We start from the raw sequence: 17,666 nt of genomic DNA on the forward strand, positions 1-17,666 counted from the left end.
AGGGATATAGACCTGAGTGGTAACTGTGGTCTTTGTTAGTCGAGAGGGTTCTCCTCTCACCCAGGGAAGTCCTGAGGGCAGCTGCCCTGTTTCTGTGTTTCTTGTTGCAAATTTAATGATCAGCTGCTGTGACCCAGTTGGACATCAGGCGCGCCTCAACTGTTTGTGCTTGTGTCTGGAGCACAGCTGAGTGCTGGCGCCTCGGCCCCACTAGACTGCTAGACTTTTTCTAGGGAAGGATTGGGTGATTTAGGTCAGTAGTTTCCTTCCTTCCCCGTGGATTCTCTGGAGACACGGACTCCTAGTGTCTTTTTTTGCCCTGGTGCACACTGCTCAGTGTCCGCCAGCTGGCTGGCCACAGAAATTTGCCTGTGCCTGGAGCACAGCTGTGTGATGGCGGCTCAGTCTCTGCCAGCTGTCTGGTGCGCAGAAACTGCCTGTGTCTGCCTTTGTGGCTTTTGGGAGCCCGAGTGGCTCCCTAAGCTGGGTAATTTTCCGGGGACCTTTTCAGGTTGGGGGTGAGCTGAGTGCTCTCAGATCAGACCCGCCGTTTCTATCTCCGGCAGCGAATCAGGCGCGCAGGCAGGCAGGGCTCTGTGCCGGAACCTGGGTCCCCGGCTCTGGCTCCGGGCTGGCTCCTGGGGTGCCCGTGGAACCTGCCCGAGTCTTTTCCAGGGGATGTCTGGGTGACCTAAGGCCGGTCCCAATCGTTTCCTGTACACTGGGGTTATCTCTCGACTGAAAATTCCAGTCTCTGATAGTGTGGTGCCCAAGGTTCAGTCTGGGACCGTGACCAGAGACACTGGCTTGTGGCTCTGGGCTGGGGCTGGGGCTGGGGCTGGCGGCCGGCAGCCAAGCGTCTGGCGGAACCGGGATCTCTTCCGCGGTTTAGCCAGGTGAGTTAAAAGCTGATTGAATCCCCCACCGTGGGGTATCCTCTCACCTGGGAAACACAATGACTGTGTTTTATGGCCGAGAGTTCTGATTGCTGTTCACTGTGCTGATCCTGCTGTGCTGCTGCTCAGAATGAGAGTCCTCCCGGTGCCGCCATCTTGCCCCTCCAACTATATATTCTTAAAAATGAATCGTAACATTAAATACAAAGTGACTTTTTTTTCTTCAAATATTATAGGAACAGAATGGAGATTCCTTTAAAAACTAAAAATATAGGGTTGGTGAAGACCCTTTCCCAATCTGTAGGCTGTCGTTTTGTTCTGATGACAGTGTCCTTTGCTTTACAGACTTTTCAGTTTCATGAGGTCCCATTTATTGATTGTTGCTCTTAGAGGCGGTGCTGTTGGTGTTCTCTTCTGTTCACTCCTGTGCCAATGAGTTCAAGCCTCTTCCCCACTTTTTCTTCTAAGAGGTTTAGTGTGTCTTATTTTATGTTGAGGTCTTTGATTCACTTGGGCTTTAGTTTTGTGCAGGGTGATAAGTATGGATCTATTTGCATTTTTCTACATGTAGACATCCAGTTAGACCAGCACCATTTGTTGAAGATGCTATCTTTTTTCCATTGAATGGTTTTGGCATCTTTGTAAAAAATCAGGTGTCTATAAGTGTGTGGATTTATGTCAGGGTCTTCTATTCGATTCCATTGACCCACCAGTTTATTTCTATGCCAGTACCATGCAGTTTTTAGTATTGTTGCTCTATAGTACAGCTTGAGATCAGGGATGGAGATACCTTCTGAAGATCTTTCACTATAGAGAATTGTTCTAGCAATTCTGGGTTTCTTGTTCCATATGAACGTGAGAATTTTTCTTTCAAGGTCTGTAAAGAATTGTGTTGGTAATTTGATGGGAATTGCATTGAATCTGTAGATTGCTTTTGGTAAGATGGCCATTTTTACTATATTAATCCTGCCAAGCCATGAGCATGGGAGATTTTTCCATCTTCTGATATCTTCTTCCAATTCTTTCTTCAGAGACTGGAAATTTTTTTTCATACAAGGAAAGGATCTTCACCAACCCTATATCTGACAGAGGACTAATACCCACTATATAAAAAGAACTCAAGAAGTTAAACAGCAACAAATCAAGTAATCCAATTAAAAAATGGAGTACAGAGCTAAACAAAGAATTCTCAGTAGAGAAATATCGAATGGCAGAGAAACACTTAAAGAAATGCTCAACCTCATTAGCCATCAGGAAATGCAAATGAAAACAACCCTAAGATTTGACCTTACACCCGTCAGAATGGCTAAGATTAAAAACTCAATAGACAACACATGCTGGAGAGGTTGTGGAGAAAGGGGAACCCTCCTCCACTGCTTGTGGGAATGTAAACTTGCACAACCACTCTGGAAAGCAATCTGGCACTTTCTCAGACAACTCGGAATAGTGCTTCCCCAAGATCCAGCTATACCACTCCTAGGCAGATATCCAAAAGAGGCTCAAACACACAGTAAGGACATTTGCTCAACCATGTTTATATAGCAGCCTTATTTGTAATAGCCAGAAGCTGGAAACAGCCCAGATGCCCTTCAGTGGAGGAATGGATGCACAAATTATGGTATATCTACACAATGGAATATTACTCAGCAATAGAAAACAAAGAAATAATGAAATTTGCAGGTAAATGGTGGGATCTGGAAAAGATCATCCTGAGTGAGCTATCCCAAAAGCAGAAAGATGCACACGGTATGAACTCACTCATATAGACATATAATGTAGGATAAACCTACTAATATCTGTACCTAAAGAAACTAATCAAGCGGGAGGACTCTTTCTAAAATGCTCAATTCCTATCCAAAAAGGCAAAGAGGATGGACATCAGAAGGAGAAAAGAGGGAACAAGTCAGGAGCCTGACACAGAGGACCTCTGAAAAGCTCTGCCCTGCAGACTATCAATGCAGATGCTGAGACTTATGGGCAACCTTTTGGCAGAATGCAGGGAATCTTAGGAAAGAAGTGGGAAACAGTAAGATCTGGAGAGGACAGAAACTCCACAAGGAGAGCAACAGAACCAAAAAATCTGAGCACAGGAATCTTTCCTGAGACTGATACTCCAACCAAGGACCATGCATGTAGATAACCTAAGACCTCTGCACAGATATAGCCCATGGCAGTTCAGTATCCAAGTGGGTTCCATTGTAATAGGAACAGGGACTGTCCCTGACATGAACTGATTGGCCTGCTTTTTAATTACCTCCCCCTGAGGGGGAAGCAGCATTACCAGGCCACAGAAGAAGTTAATGCAGCCACCCCTGATGAGACCTAATTGACTAGGATCAGAAGGAAGAAAAAGAAGACCTCCCCTATCAGTGGACTTGGGGAGGGGCATGCCTGCAGAGGGTGGAGGAAGGGAGGGATTGGGACAGGAGGAGGAAGGGAACCACAGGGGGGATACAAAGTGAATAAAGTGTAATTAATAAAGAATAAAAAAAGGAACTAAAAATAAAGCCACCATACCATTCAGCAATCCTACTAGTGGGTTAATATCCCAAATAGTAAAATTGTTACACCAAAGAGACATCTGTGTCCTTATCTTTACCTTAACACCATTCACAATGATCACAGAATAACCAAGATCTCCATCATTGCATGTACAAATAAGGAATGGTGAAAATGGAATTCAGTTCAGTCACATAATAACCAAATCCTATAGTTAGGGCAATATGGGTGGTTATTGTGTTAAATAAAATAATACAGGCAGAGGAAGACAAATTCTACTGTTATTATTCATTGAAATTGAAAATGAAAAATTGATATTATAAAAGAATAGAGTGGTGCTCACCGAGACTGGTAGGTGCAGAAGAGAGGAGGGGTGGAAAGATGTTGTGTAAGGACCAAAACACACGGGTAGGAGGATTTGTGCTGGTTCACTAGAGCTTAGTAGTGTAACTATTAGTTAGGGTAACAATGTGAGATAGATTTCACAATAAGTAGGAATGTTAAAGTTCCCCAAATACAGAAAATACAGGAATACTGGTAAGCACCTTGATCTGGTTACTGCACTTTGCATGAATGTATCATATTATTATAATGTTCATCATAACATATCCAAGTATGTATTATATATAAAAAATGCAAAAATAGAAAAAAACGAGTCAAAAAGTACACAATGTAAAACCCAATCATAGAAAGTTTGGAGCAGCTCTGTTAAGTTTTGACACAATGTCCTGACACAAAGTTTTGACAGGAAATATACAACCAAATATTATTTTTTCTTTTTTATTATCACTTATTCACTTTGTATCCCAGCTGTAGCCCTCTCCCTCCCAATTCCACCCTCCCTACCTCTTCTCCCCCTATGTTCCTCCCCTAGTCCACTGATAGGGGAGGTCCTCCTCCCCTTCTATTTGACCCTAGCCTATCAGATCTCATCAGGGCTGGCTTCATTGTCTTCCTCTGTGGCCTGGCAAGGCTGCATCCTCCAGGGGAGGTGATCAGAGAGCCTGCCACTGAGTTCATGCCAGAGACAGCCCCTGCTCTCCTTATTAGGAACCCCACTTGGATACTAAGTCTATAGGCTACATATGAGACTGGGTTTTAGGTCCCCTCCATGCATTGTCCTTGGTTGGGGTATCAGTCTCTGCAAGGCCCCCAGGGCTCTGTGTGTGTGTGTGTGTGTGTGTGTGTGTGTGTATGTGCGCGCGCACGCGCGCGCGTGTGCACGTGCATGGCTCTGTTGGCCTCCTTTTGGAGCTCCTGTCTATCCAGGTCTTTCTATCTCCCCCTTCTTTCCTAAGATTCTCTGCACTCTGCCCAAAGTTTGGCTATGAGTCTCAGCCTCTGCTTCTTTACCTCCATCAGTAGAATGTTTCAGAGGCCATCTGTGGTAGGCTTCTGTCTTGTTCCCTGTCTTCTCCTACTTCCAATATCTATCACATTTGTCCTTCTGAATGAGGATTGAACATCTTCCCTAAGGTCTTCTTTGTTGCTTAGCTTCTTTAGGAGTATAGATTTTTGTATGTTTATCCTATATTTTATGTCTAATATCCACTTATGAGTGAGTGTTTCATTGTGTAAATTTACCACAATTTCTATTTTCATTCCTCAATTGAGGGATATCTGGGTTGTTTCCAGCTTCTGGCTATTACGAATAAAGCTGCTATAAACATGGTTGAGCAAATATCTTTGATGTATACCTGAGCATCTTTTGGATATATGCCTAGGAGTGGTATAGCTGGATCTTGAGGTAGCACTATTCTTAATTTTGTGAGAAAGCACCAGATTGATTTCCAAAGTGGTTGTATAAGTTTACATTCCCACAAACAATGGAGGAGGGTTCCCTTTTCTCCACATCTTCTCCAGCATGTGTTGTCACTTGAGTTATTCATCTTAGTCATTCTGATGGGTGTAAGGTGAAATCTCAGGGTTGTTTTGATTTGCATTTTCCTGATGAGTAAGGACATTGAGCATTTCTTTAAGTGTCTCTCGGCCATTTGATATTCCTTTATTGAGAATTCTCTGTTTAGCTCTGTACCCCATTTTTAAATTGGATTACTTGATTTGATGCTGTTTAACTTCCTGAGTTCTTTATATATTCTGGATATTAGTCCTCTGTCAGATGTAGGGTAGGTTAAGATCCTTTCCTAATCTGTAGGCTGTCGTTTTGTTCTGATGACAGTGTCCTTTGCTTTAAAGAAGCCTTTTAATTTCATGAGGTCCCACAACCAAATATTATCAGAGATATTTTATAATAACTTTTGTCAGATGCACAGTGCTTGCCTCACATGTGCAAGATCTGGGGACAGTCCTGAGACCAGGAGGTGGGGAGTGAGAGAGTAATAAAAGGATAGAGTAAGAGGAAGAGGGGAGAGAGGGAGAGTGAATAACTGAAGCCAACTTAGAACTTCAAATACATTTAACAAACATTGAGAGGACTGAAAACAAAGATATAGAAAAATTTAAATTCCACTTTGGAGATGTCAGCAATAACTGACAAGACATGTGGACACAAAAGAAAAAAATCTTTGTAGGCACAGAAGACCTGAATAGTGCTATCAACTTACATAAAGAGGGTGACATTCATGTAACATATTACTAAACAATAACAAAATACACACTTTTCCAAGTGTACATGGAAAAAATCATGAAGACAGACCATATGCCAAGACATTAAACAAGTTTCAATAAATTTAAGAGTACCAAAAACATACAAAATATGTTCTCTTCCTACTGTGGAATTAAATTAGAAACCAAGAACAGATCTCTGCAAAATCTCTTCACATATGGAAATTAAACCAACTACACACATCCAAATAACATAATTTATGAAAAACAAAACCCACAAGGGACATTAGGAAACATTTTTTGAGCTAAATACAAATGAATAAAGTTAAATATTGTATGATTTAACTAAAGTTTTTATAATTTTAAATACCTGTATTATAGAAAAAGAATTTAAAATTAGGAGTCAATAATTCACATCCCCCAAACATATAAATAGAGAAAATAACTTAATGTAATTAGAGGAAAATAATTAAGGTGAAGCATAAATTAACAGAATGTCAGGAAGTAATACAGAAAAATCAATGAATATAGAATGTAGATGTTTTAAGAAATCAAGTAAAATTCTTACTAGATTGATAAAAATGATATAAAATAGGAACTAATAATATTAACAAAGAGGGTCAATCATTACAAATATTAGACATTAAAATTAATTACATGTTGTGAATAAACATTCTAACAAATTAACAACGTAAAGATACTAGAAAATTATGTAAAAGACACAAATCAGCAAAAATCAGAAGAGTAGAGAATCTCAAATTATTCTTCTACATATTAAATAAATTAAATTTGTTTTTTAAATCTTTCCAGTGCCTTAAAATGGCTTTGTTGTTGAATTATTGGAAACATTTTGCACTAGAATATAGGTAAAAAGTAATGTGGAAGAAATTGGAGTCTGAGGCTACAAATTATTATTCCTCTTTGAAATTGCCTTTTTTGGGGAAAGAATTATGTCCAGTGTTATGGGCCTAACAAATATGTATGAAAGTCAGACTTCATACTTCACACACATCTGCAAATGTGGTGTCATTCTTCCTCAATGTATCTAGGCTCATCATATCTCAGTGATATTAGCACAATTTCTCCATTTTCTTGTAACTGAAGAATTATTAAGTTGAAATTTGGTTTCAGGCTAGTTTGCTACCAAATCTTTATGTTGACTGCTGTTTTCAATTTTTTTAGTTTTTGAAAACCTAAATTTCTCTTTTTTAATTTTATTTTTTTCTTCACAATCTATTCATTACATATCCTTATTGATCCCCTCCCAGTTCCCCTGTCCCACCCTCTTCCCCTTCCCCTAGTCCACTGAAAGGGGCGTTCTCCACTATTGCCATCTGCCCATAGCTTGTTAAGTCTCATCAGGACTGCCTGGATCCTCTTCCTCCATGGCCTGGCCAGGCTGCATCATCAGGGTGGAGTGATCAGAGAGCAGTCAACTGAGTTCATGATAGAGGCAACCCCTGCTCCCCTCACTCAGAGATCCACATGGAGACTGAGCTGCCAATTGGCCACATCTGAGCAGGGGTCTAGGTCCTCTCCATGCATGGTTCTCCATTGGTGCATCAGTCTCTTCAGGACACCCTGGGCTCAGATCATTTAGTTTTGTTGGTCTCCTGTCCCCTCCATGTTCCTCTAATCCCACCCCACTCTTCCTTCATAACACTCCCTACGTAAAGTTTGGCCTTGAGTCTCAGCATCTGTTTTTAAATAAAAAAATTTGTTTGACAAAATTTCCTTTCCCCATTTTGTGATTGCTTTTGAAAGTTTTCATCCTTAGTCTTCAATCTTCTGTTTAAGTATTTCTACTCCAAGCAGTTTCTCATTTTTCAGCCATCTCTGTTGAGCTGTTTCTCCAGTTTGTATTTTGACCTCTTTTTCTTCAAGCTTTGTTGTTCCAAGCCTGAATATTTTACTTTTTTATTTCCATTTGTAGGTTTAGGCCTGCATTTTATCATTTATCCTTAAGTGGAGTTCTTTGCCCTTTCTACAGTTTATTTATGCTTGCTACCTGTTCATGGCTCTCTGGGATTGATATTTTATTCATATCTTATTTGTGCTTCTTTCCTTTCTGTTCTTCCAATCATAAAGGAGCTGTCATGTCATGTCATTTCATGCTGTCATCTTTTAACACATTTTGCTTTGATATTTGTTCTGCTGGTGAAACCTTATGAGTCTCCTTTCCTCAGACTCTCTCCATTTATGCGATACTACACATCATTTTAGCATAAATATCAGTTTAACTTATAGGTATAGATTCTAGTAATAAAATTGCCAATGTAAATTTTCAAACTATTTTCTGATTTACAAACTGTAAACCTACTTGTAAATCCATCGTTGGGGAGCTGTAAGGCTCCAGGGGAGATTTGTTACTATTATTTTGCTGAATGGATAGAGTATCAAACTGTCGTCCACCTTAAAAAGTGTTCATACACATAGATTAGTGCAGCTTTCACACTTCATCAAGAAGATTTGTCCATTGGGCGGTTGCTAATTTAGAAACTCACGACTGTTCAGAATACAGAGAATAAGTGTCAATGAAATGCTTAGCCACAGACGGGACCTCCTACTCTAACCAGGGTGACACCTCCTCAGAGTGTCCTTCCTATGAGGTAATGAGGGCTATTGCAAACCACCACAACTGCCCCATCATTTGCAAGTAAAGATAGTTTGACTTCTTCCTTTCCAATTTTATGTCCTTGATCTCCTTCAGTTGTCTTATTGCTCTAGCAAAGACTTCAGGTACTATATTAAAGAGATACTGGGGACTGGATAACCTTGTCTTGTTCCTGATTTTAGTGGAGCTGCTTTGGGATTCTTGTCGTTTCAGCTGATGTTGGTTATGTGCTTGCTGTAAACTGTTTCTTTTAGATTCTTGTACCCTAATTTCTCCAGGACTTTTTATCAGGAAGGGGTGTTGGGTTTTGTCAAAAGCTTTTTCTGTATCTAATGAAATGATCGTGTGGTTTTTCTCTTTCAGTGTTTTTTTTTTTCATATTTTATTTTATTAATTACACATTATTCACTTTGTATTCCTCCATAAGCCCGTCCCTTCTCCCCTTCCGGTCCCACCCTCCCTCCCCCTTCTTCACGCATGCCCCTCCCAAGTCCACTGATAGGGGAGGTCCTCCTCCCCTTCCTTCTGATCTTAGTCTATCAGATCACATCAGGAGTGGCTACATTGTCATCTTCTGTGGCCTGGTAAGGCTGCTTCCCCCTCAGGGGGAGATGATCAAAGAACAGGCCAACCAGATTATGTCAGAGGCAGTCCCTCTTCCCATTACTATGGAACCCACTTGGACACTAACCTGCCATGGGCTACATCTGTGCAGAGGTTCTAGATTATCTCCATGCCTGGAACTTGGTTGGAGTATGAGTCTCTGGGAAGACCCCTGTGTTCAAATTTTCTGGTTCTGTTGCTCTCCTTCTGGAGTTCGATGGACATCAGAAGAAGAAGAAAACAGGAAACAACCTAGAAACCTGCTACAGAGGGCCTCTGAAAGGCTCTGCCCTGCAGATTATCAAAGCAGACGCTGAGACTTATGGCCAACTGTTGGGCAGAGTGCATGGAATCTTATGTAAGAAGTGGGAAATAGTAAGATCTTTCAGTGTTTTTTAATGAGGTGGTGGATTACATGTATTGATTTATGTATGTTGAATCATGTCCACATCTCTAAGATGAAGTCTACTTGATTATGGTGGATGATCTCTTTGATGAGTCTTGGATTTGGTTTGCAAGTCTTTCATTGAGTATTTTGGCATCTATGTTAACAAGAAAAAAATGGTCTGCAATTCTCTTTCTTTGCTGGATATTTTTGTGGTTTGGCTATCAGGTTAGCTGTAGCCTTGTAAAATGAATTGAGCAATGTTCTTCTGTTTCTATTTTCTGGAATAATTTGAAGAGTGTTGGCATTAACTCTTCTTTCAAAGGCTGGTAGAATTCTGTGCTAAAACCATCTGGCCCTGAATTTTTTCTTTCACTCTTCATGTTTTTTTTTTTTTTTTTTTTTTTTTTTAGATTTTTCAGTTTTGTGGAGTATAGATTTTTAAAGAATGTCCTTATTGTTCTCAGACATGGTGTCTTGTTATGTTCTACTTTTCATTTTTAAAAATTTTCCAATTGAATATTTTCTCTCTGCCTTTTAGTTAACTCATATAAGATTTGTCCATCTTGCTGATTTTCTCGAAGAACCAAAACTCTTCTTTCCATTGATTCTTTGTATTTTTTGTTGTTTCATATTTTATAGATTTTAGCCTTGCATTTAACTATTTCTTGCCATTACCTCTTTTAGCTGTGAATTATTGATTTTATTCTAGAGCTTTTAGCTGTTCTGTTAGGTTACTAGTATGAGATATCTCTATATTTTTTTAAATGTAAGTTCTTAGTTATATGAACATCACTCCTAGAACCATATTCATTGTGTTCCATAAGTTTGGGTATGTTGTGTATTCATTTTCATTTAATTCTAGCAAGTCTTATTTCTTCCGTCTGTATCTATTTTTTTTCATTCAGTAGTGAGTTGTTTATTTTCCATGAGTTTGTAAGATTTCTGTTCTTTCTGTTGTTGATGTATATCCAGCTTTAATCCATGGTGGTCAGATACCATGAAGGGTATTATTTCAGTTTTTGTCTATCTGTTTAGGCTTGCTTTGTGACTAAGTATCTGGTCAATTTTGAAGAAAGTTCCATGGGGTGCATACATGAATATATAGTATTTTGTGTCTGGGTGAAAACGTCCAATATCCGTTAGGTCCATTTGGTTTATAATGACAGTTAGCTCCACCTCATCTCTTTTTATTCCTTTGTCTGGTGAGAGTCTGGTACTGAAGTTTCCCACTATCAGTGTGTTGAGGGTCAGTATGTGTTTTAGGCTATAGTATTGTTTCTTTTATAAAAGCAAGTGCCCTTGTATTTGCTGCATAGATGTTAAGAATTATAATGTCCTCTTAGTGGATTTTTTTCTTTGATGAGTATGTAGTGTCCTATCCTATCTCTTCTCATTAGTTTTGGTTTGAAATCTATTTTGTCAGATATTAAAATGGCTTCACAGCTTGCTTCTTAGGTCTATTTGGTTGCAATATCTTTTTCTATACTTTCCCCATGAGGTGATATCTATCCTTGATGTTAAAGTGTGTCTTTTAGGTGCAACAGTATAATGGATCCTGTTTTTACATATAATGTTAGTCTGTATCTTCTTATTGGGAAATTGAGATAAATTATATTGAGAGATATCAATGAGTGGCATTTATTGATTTTCTCTAATTTTGTTGTTGCGGTGTGTGTGTGTGTTCTCCCTGTTTTGATTTGTTATTCTGGGTTTATTTACTTCTTGTATTTTCATGAATGAGGTTAACCTTTCCAGGTGGTCACTAGGGTTCCCAGGTGTGGTAGTTTGAATAGGTTTGTTGCCTTCCCCCCACCTGCCACTCATGTGTTTGAATGCTTGGTCCCTAGGGAGTGGCACTGTTAGGAGGTGTGCCCTTGTTCAGAGGAACTGTGTCATTGCAGGGTTGGACTTTGAGGTCTCCATATGCTTAAGTTATGCCGGTGTGGCACACAGTTTCCTACTGTTTCCTGAGGAATAAGATGTAGAATTCTCAACTCCTTCTCCAGCACCATATCTGCCTGCATATTATATGCTTCTTGCTCTGATGATAACAGACTAAACCCCTAAAACTGTAAATCAGCCCCAATTAAATGTTTTCCTCTATAAGAGTTGCATGGCTATGGTGTCTCTTAAAACCCTAAAGAAGACACCAGGTAAAATGTATGTCTAGGTATTGGGAACTGATACTTTGGAAGGAGATAGGCCAGGAAGTTGGTAGTGGGTGTTTCTACAGGAGGGAAGAAAATAGGGTCTGCTTATCCTCCTGAGAATGTAGGCAGAAAGTGAGGATTCCCAAGGAATGCCTGTTGAAGTTGAGGGCTGGGATAAACAATGGGGTCAGGGAAGGAAGTTTGGAGGGGTAGAACTTTCTAATCTATTGGTGGGAGAAATGGGAGGCTGCAAGAGAAGGTCTGATACAAAGCTGGGAATGAGACAGGAGGATTGAATTTGGAGGAGCAGAGGGAGAGGTGAGAACCTGTAGTTATCTTACCTGTTTTCCCAGAGTTGCCTGTGGGTTCCCAGGGAGTGCGTGCTGAGGTTCCGTCCTGTAATAAAACAATGAGCTGGGGAAGGGAGGAGAGCTGGGGAAGGCCTGTGTGATTCTCTGGAGGTGGGGGCGGCACTGAGAGGTCTTAGCAGGTGGTGTGCTGTTAAGTTGGGGATGACCCTCGGGTCGGGTGGGAATTCAGAGAAGAGGAGGGGTAGGTAAAGATCTGTAGTTTGTCTATCGGCTTCCCTTGCTGGAGTGGCAGAGAATATTTTTAAAGTCATAGGATGAGACTGTTAAATGTGTAGAGAAGAAAAGTCACAGATCATTGAGACTGGAAGCCTGGAAGTTTTGGAACACAAAAGGTGAATAAAAGGAGGAGGAAACAGATGGGCGATGCTCTATCAGATTATAAACCTTTAGAAAACAAGCCATTTTTTTTGATTTTTTTACTTAGCATTTGACATGATAAATGTACACATTTTAATTAATGTTAGTAAGCATAAGACTTTTTGGAGATGACATTAATCTATGCACATACTAAGTGTCCAGTTGAACTCACTTTGGATAAGGACATTTCAACTGTCATTCTTTCTCTGGACAGGCTGTTTGGTGTGTTGAAATTTTAGCTTGGATTTCTCTTGTGTAAGAGTTGCCTTTTGTACAACCACATGCTATCTGATGGCCTGCCAGACTCTAGGAGGCTAATGCATACTCCATAAGTATAAAAGCTCTCTATTGCACATATGTTTGCCCTGATGAGCTTGTTATAATCCATGTCTCACATGGAATTTTCCATTTATAATAAATTAATCAAAGAAGCTATTCTACAGAGTTTCAAGTTTTTGGAAGAGAGAGAGTTTTGTAGCAGATAATTTAATCAAGGACATTATTTCCTTGCTTCACTCTCATTATATTGCAGCAAGGTATCAGCAAAAAGATGAGAGGAGCCCTGGTTCACTTGAAATAAGACTTTGATGCATTGAAATGAAGTTCCCATGGAAACCATTTGTGAACTATTAAAAACCTCAAAAGAACTTTCCTTGGTTGTTACATCATGCATATAGAACTCTCCAAAGCTCCCAGAAACAAGAAAACATTTAATGAATCCCAAAGGTCTTTTTCCCCCACCCCAGCAGTCTCCAAGAATGCTTGTCTTGTGGGAGATCAGAATTTTTATAATTGTTTGATATTCCATATTCCTTATGTGTGTGTAGTGGGATTGAGAGCAGAAGAGATCAGTCATTAGTGTCAATCTGAAATGTGGACAGTTATGTTATCTGTCCAATGAGACACCATTATGGCTGAGACTGAGCGAGAGTTAGTAAATCCTCATTGATGTATGTACACTCACCACAGAACACATACATGCTATTTATATGTATGATGTATGATGTAAGGCTTGGCTGGAGGGAGATGGACTTTTGTGTTAAAATTGTAAGACAATTTCAAGAAGTCTCTAACCTTAACTCTGGCTAAAATTGTATATTTGATAACCCAAGCTTCAGTTTCCTCAAATAGAAGTTATTTCTTGACTATGATATCCATTATCCTTACTTTCTGGTAAGGGATGTAGAATATAAGTTTCTACATACAGCCTGAGCAGAACTTGTTTTAGTCTTGGTCAGTGACCTATATAGACTTGACTCCTGATTGTCCTAAATACCCAGCAAGGTCTCCTACTCTCAGTCCAGTTACTGCTATTGGCTGTTTAGGCTGACTCACGAGGCCTTTCCCTACTGTGGACTCCCTTTGTAAGCTTTGCATAGTTTGTAAACCCTTAGGGAGGAAAGTGGCCAGGTTCCTGCATAAGGAGTTGCAGCAGCCAGGTCCCTTCCTTAGACCTCTCTAAGTGTCATAATAGCATTTCCAGCCTCTGTAACTGTCACCAGGCCATCTCCAGCCCCTTAATACGACCCTTCCAAGATTATGTCAGTTTTAGGTAAAAAGACTGAACAAAACCCTATCAATTACTGAATATGAAAATCCACCAATCCATGAATAGGAAAACCCAACAATCCCTAAGCTCCCCCAAGCTCAGGACTTAAAATCCTACCAATCCCTACTCTGGAAATCTTTGCCCTAGAAAGCTCTGCCCCCTAAGAAATCTTACATAAAGGCTGTGTCTGCTCAGTTTCCTGCTGTCCTTTCTCAGGAGCAGGGAAAGCCAGCCATGGATTTGTCCCTCCATACCCTGGACCCTCCCAATAAGTTTATTTTATGAGATTTGCTGCCTGGTGTAACTTTTATTAGAAGAAGCCACAAAGCAATGAAGAAAAGAAGGGGAAAAGTAAAGTGGAGCTGAGGCTCCTGAGTTCTTCAGCTCAACTGGAGGATACCCTCCCCTTGGAGCCACAAACACCTCTGCTGAGGTTTCCAAGTCCCTGGAAACCCTTCCATCTAAGCAGGAAGGCCAACAACTACATCAAAAAATTTCTTCCTTAGATCCACTGTTCCGAGTTAGCTTATTGCATTTAAGTTTCATGGCAAAATTTGATGCCTTGGAGACAGTCTTGTATCAAGCAGGATGTTGGTGTGGTAACTGAGTAATTGCTTGTCCCAAATACTTCTCAAATCTTGTGTTCAGATGGCAGTTAAAACTGGCACGTTTCTCCCCTTTCTACATCTCTGAGTGGTTCACACTTTTCTTCTTCATGTTTCTCCCCAACATTTCATATGTACGCATATATGACCTTCAAAATGCCCTATGATACACACTTTATTTTTCTTCCTGTAAATTGGCTTAGAAGAATTTCTGGGACACAGCAGATGTGCAATGCCATTCTTGGTCAAAGTCATCAGTTCCCTATTGCTAGACTTAGGAACAATGCCTGGCTTTCGGACATTAACAATAAGTATATGGCAGCCACTTTTTTTCAATTACCTAAGTTAATCTGCCTGAGCAGATAATAGGATGATATAAAAAGCTTCTTTACATTTTAGCTTGGTCAAGGGATTTTTGTCACATGAGTAAAATGGTACTCTTCTCGACTAATGTCTGATTGCCTTTGATTTGACTATTTCTGCCTAGCACTTTTCACAGTCCTTTAAAATGGCTGTCTTAAAAATATGTATCTGGAGCCTCTAGATCCTTGTAATTAAAGAAAGTGCTTTAAAGAACTGTGACCACCTACAGGGAGACAGTGTAGGCAATAATTAAGACTGTGGATTTTGAAGCTGGAGAGATCAGAGTGGACTCCAAATTCTGAAGTGAGCCTTCTCATTTATAAATCAATAGATTTCTGAATCACTGGATGTCATAGTACATATTTAATATGTACACGTGATGCTTTGGAGTATATAATCATTGTGTGATCACCACAGCTACCTAACAAGTGTATTAACATGTGTTAGGTCTATATAAGTAATAAATGAGGCAGAATTTTAGGGGTGAGTGTGGTGGAGTAACTAAAATCTATGAAGGACAAATTGAGGAGGAAAAAGTACATGGGAATAAGTAATAAATAAGGCAGAATTTTGCTGTTGTACATTGCACATTGTACAATGCTTGGTAAATAGTAGGTTCTCTATACTAGTAAGAATCATTTCCCCCCTAATGCTCTGTCTTTAATCATGTTAAAAAAAAGATGTAGTTTAAGGAAGACCTTCATTAAAAGCCACATGAAGTATTATCAGGGGTGTAATGAACATTTCCTCAGAAAGGCAGACCCTGGGGCAATGTTCCTGTGGGAGCCTCCGAGATGAGCTCACTGAGATTTCCAACAAAAGCCGCTGTTTCCTGTTGTTCACAGTGCTGAGGAAAGAGGCCAAGACTTCGTTGGTAACTGTCCAGGAGTCTTACAGCAAACGCACAATCAGAGAGCCACCTCTACATCCAGTTCTGCATGAGAACCAAGATCAACTAGACATTTTGATCCTAAATGTGGAGAAGCAGAAGTAGAGCAGTCTGTCCTGCATGTTGTCAGTTTCCTTTCTTCTAGATCATTCACCTCACCAAGGAGGTGGATGGGAGGCAGGAGAGTGAGTATCCAAACTGAACCTGTGAGTGGCTCCCTACCATTAGAAGCGCCGTGCTCAGGATCCAGCTGGTCGTAATTCCCCGGGCTTTAGCGACTCTGTAGCATTTTGATTTCATGCTAGTTTTGTAAGGTCCTCACTTGTAAAATTGGGATAACTGAAGCCCCAGCGAACATATAGAAAGTGTCTGTTCCACAGTTAGTATCAGTAACTGTTTTCGTTCTTTTGCTTTTCCCCCTCCTTTGGGTTCCATTTTCTTCTGTAGTGTGTAACTACTCCCCCTTTCTCTAAATAACTCTTTTTTTTACCCTCACAGACATTTCAAGGAGAGAATGGCTGCAGAGAACACCTCCTCGGTGACAGAGTTCATCCTCGTGGGGTTAACAGACCAGCCTGCGCTGCAGATCCCCCTCTTCACCCTATTTCTAGGTTTCTACATGGTCACCATGGTGGGGAACCTGGGCTTGATCACTCTGATAGGGATGAACTCTCACCTGCACATTCCCATGTACTTTTTCCTCCTCAACTTGTCCTTCATAGATTTTAGTTACTCCACCACACTCACCCCTAAAATGCTGGTGGGGTTTGTTTTGAGGGAGAACATCATTTCCTACGCAGGGTGCATGACTCAATTTTTCTTTTTCTGTTTTTTTGTCTTTTCTGAGTCCTACATCCTGTCAGCAATGGCGTACGACCGCTATGTTGCCATCTGTAAACCGTTGTTGTATAGGGTCACCATGTCTCCCCAAGTATGTTCGTACCTTCTGTCGGGTGTCTATGGGATGGGAGTTTTTGGGGCTGTGGCCCACATGGGAAACATACAGTTTATAACCTTCTGTGCTGACAACATCATTAACCACTATATGTGTGACATCATTCCCCTCCTTGAGCTGTCCTGTAATAGCTCTTACATCAATTTGTTGGTGGTTTTTATTGTTGTAACCATTGGCATTGGAGTGCCCATTGTCACCATTTTTATATCTTACGGTTTTATCATCTCTAGCATTCTCCACATCAGTTCCAAGGAAGGCAGGTCGAAAGCTTTTAGTACCTGCACTTCCCATATTATTGTAGTGTCTCTCTTTTTTGGGTCAGGGGCTTTTATGTACCTCAAACCACCTTCCAGTTTGCCTCTGGATCAGGGAAAAGTGTCCTCTGTTTTCTACACTGCTGTGGTACCCATGTTCAATCCACTCATCTACAGCCTAAGGAATAAGGATGTCAAAATTGCTCTGAAGAGAACCTTGAGCAGAAAAAATTTCTCTTAAAAGTGCTTTAGAAATAACACTCAAAGCTTTATTGTGATGTTTTTCTTAATCTATTATTTTTCAGTAAAGGAAATAAAAGTCAGTGCTTCCGACATTATGCTAACAGGAAAACTTAAAATCTTGTTCTTAAGGATATTTAAATTTGCCCAGCCAGCTGTCTTGATTATTTTTTACTTTGTACAAATTGTTTTCATAATGATAAAACATGCATAAGAAGTAACCTAATGTTACCTATTCATATAAGGTGCTGTGCACTGGGAATTTCTGAAGGCTTTACAGGGTATTTACAGATACAGCTCCTCATTCAGAGCTGGCACTGAACTGTAGGCCTTTAAATTCCAATAACATTTATTCTGTTTTCTTTTAG

At 40.2% G+C, this 17,666-nt stretch overlaps 1 protein-coding gene across 1 annotated transcript; it reads left to right on the forward strand.

Annotated features, from left to right (window-relative positions):
* The first annotated feature begins 16,360 nt into the window (after positions 1-16,360).
* On the forward strand, positions 16,361-17,299 carry LOC110566574 (olfactory receptor 8B12-like). The gene has a single exon (XM_021664429.1). It carries the CDS (start codon positions 16,364-16,366, stop codon positions 17,297-17,299), a length of 936 nt encoding a protein of 311 aa, XP_021520104.1. The 5' UTR covers positions 16,361-16,363.
* Positions 17,300-17,666: the final 367 nt, after the last annotated feature.

The sequence above is a fragment of the Meriones unguiculatus genome, chromosome 1 (genome assembly GCF_030254825.1).
Source record: "Meriones unguiculatus strain TT.TT164.6M chromosome 1, Bangor_MerUng_6.1, whole genome shotgun sequence".
In the NCBI taxonomy this organism is placed as follows: domain Eukaryota; kingdom Metazoa; phylum Chordata; class Mammalia; order Rodentia; family Muridae; genus Meriones; species Meriones unguiculatus.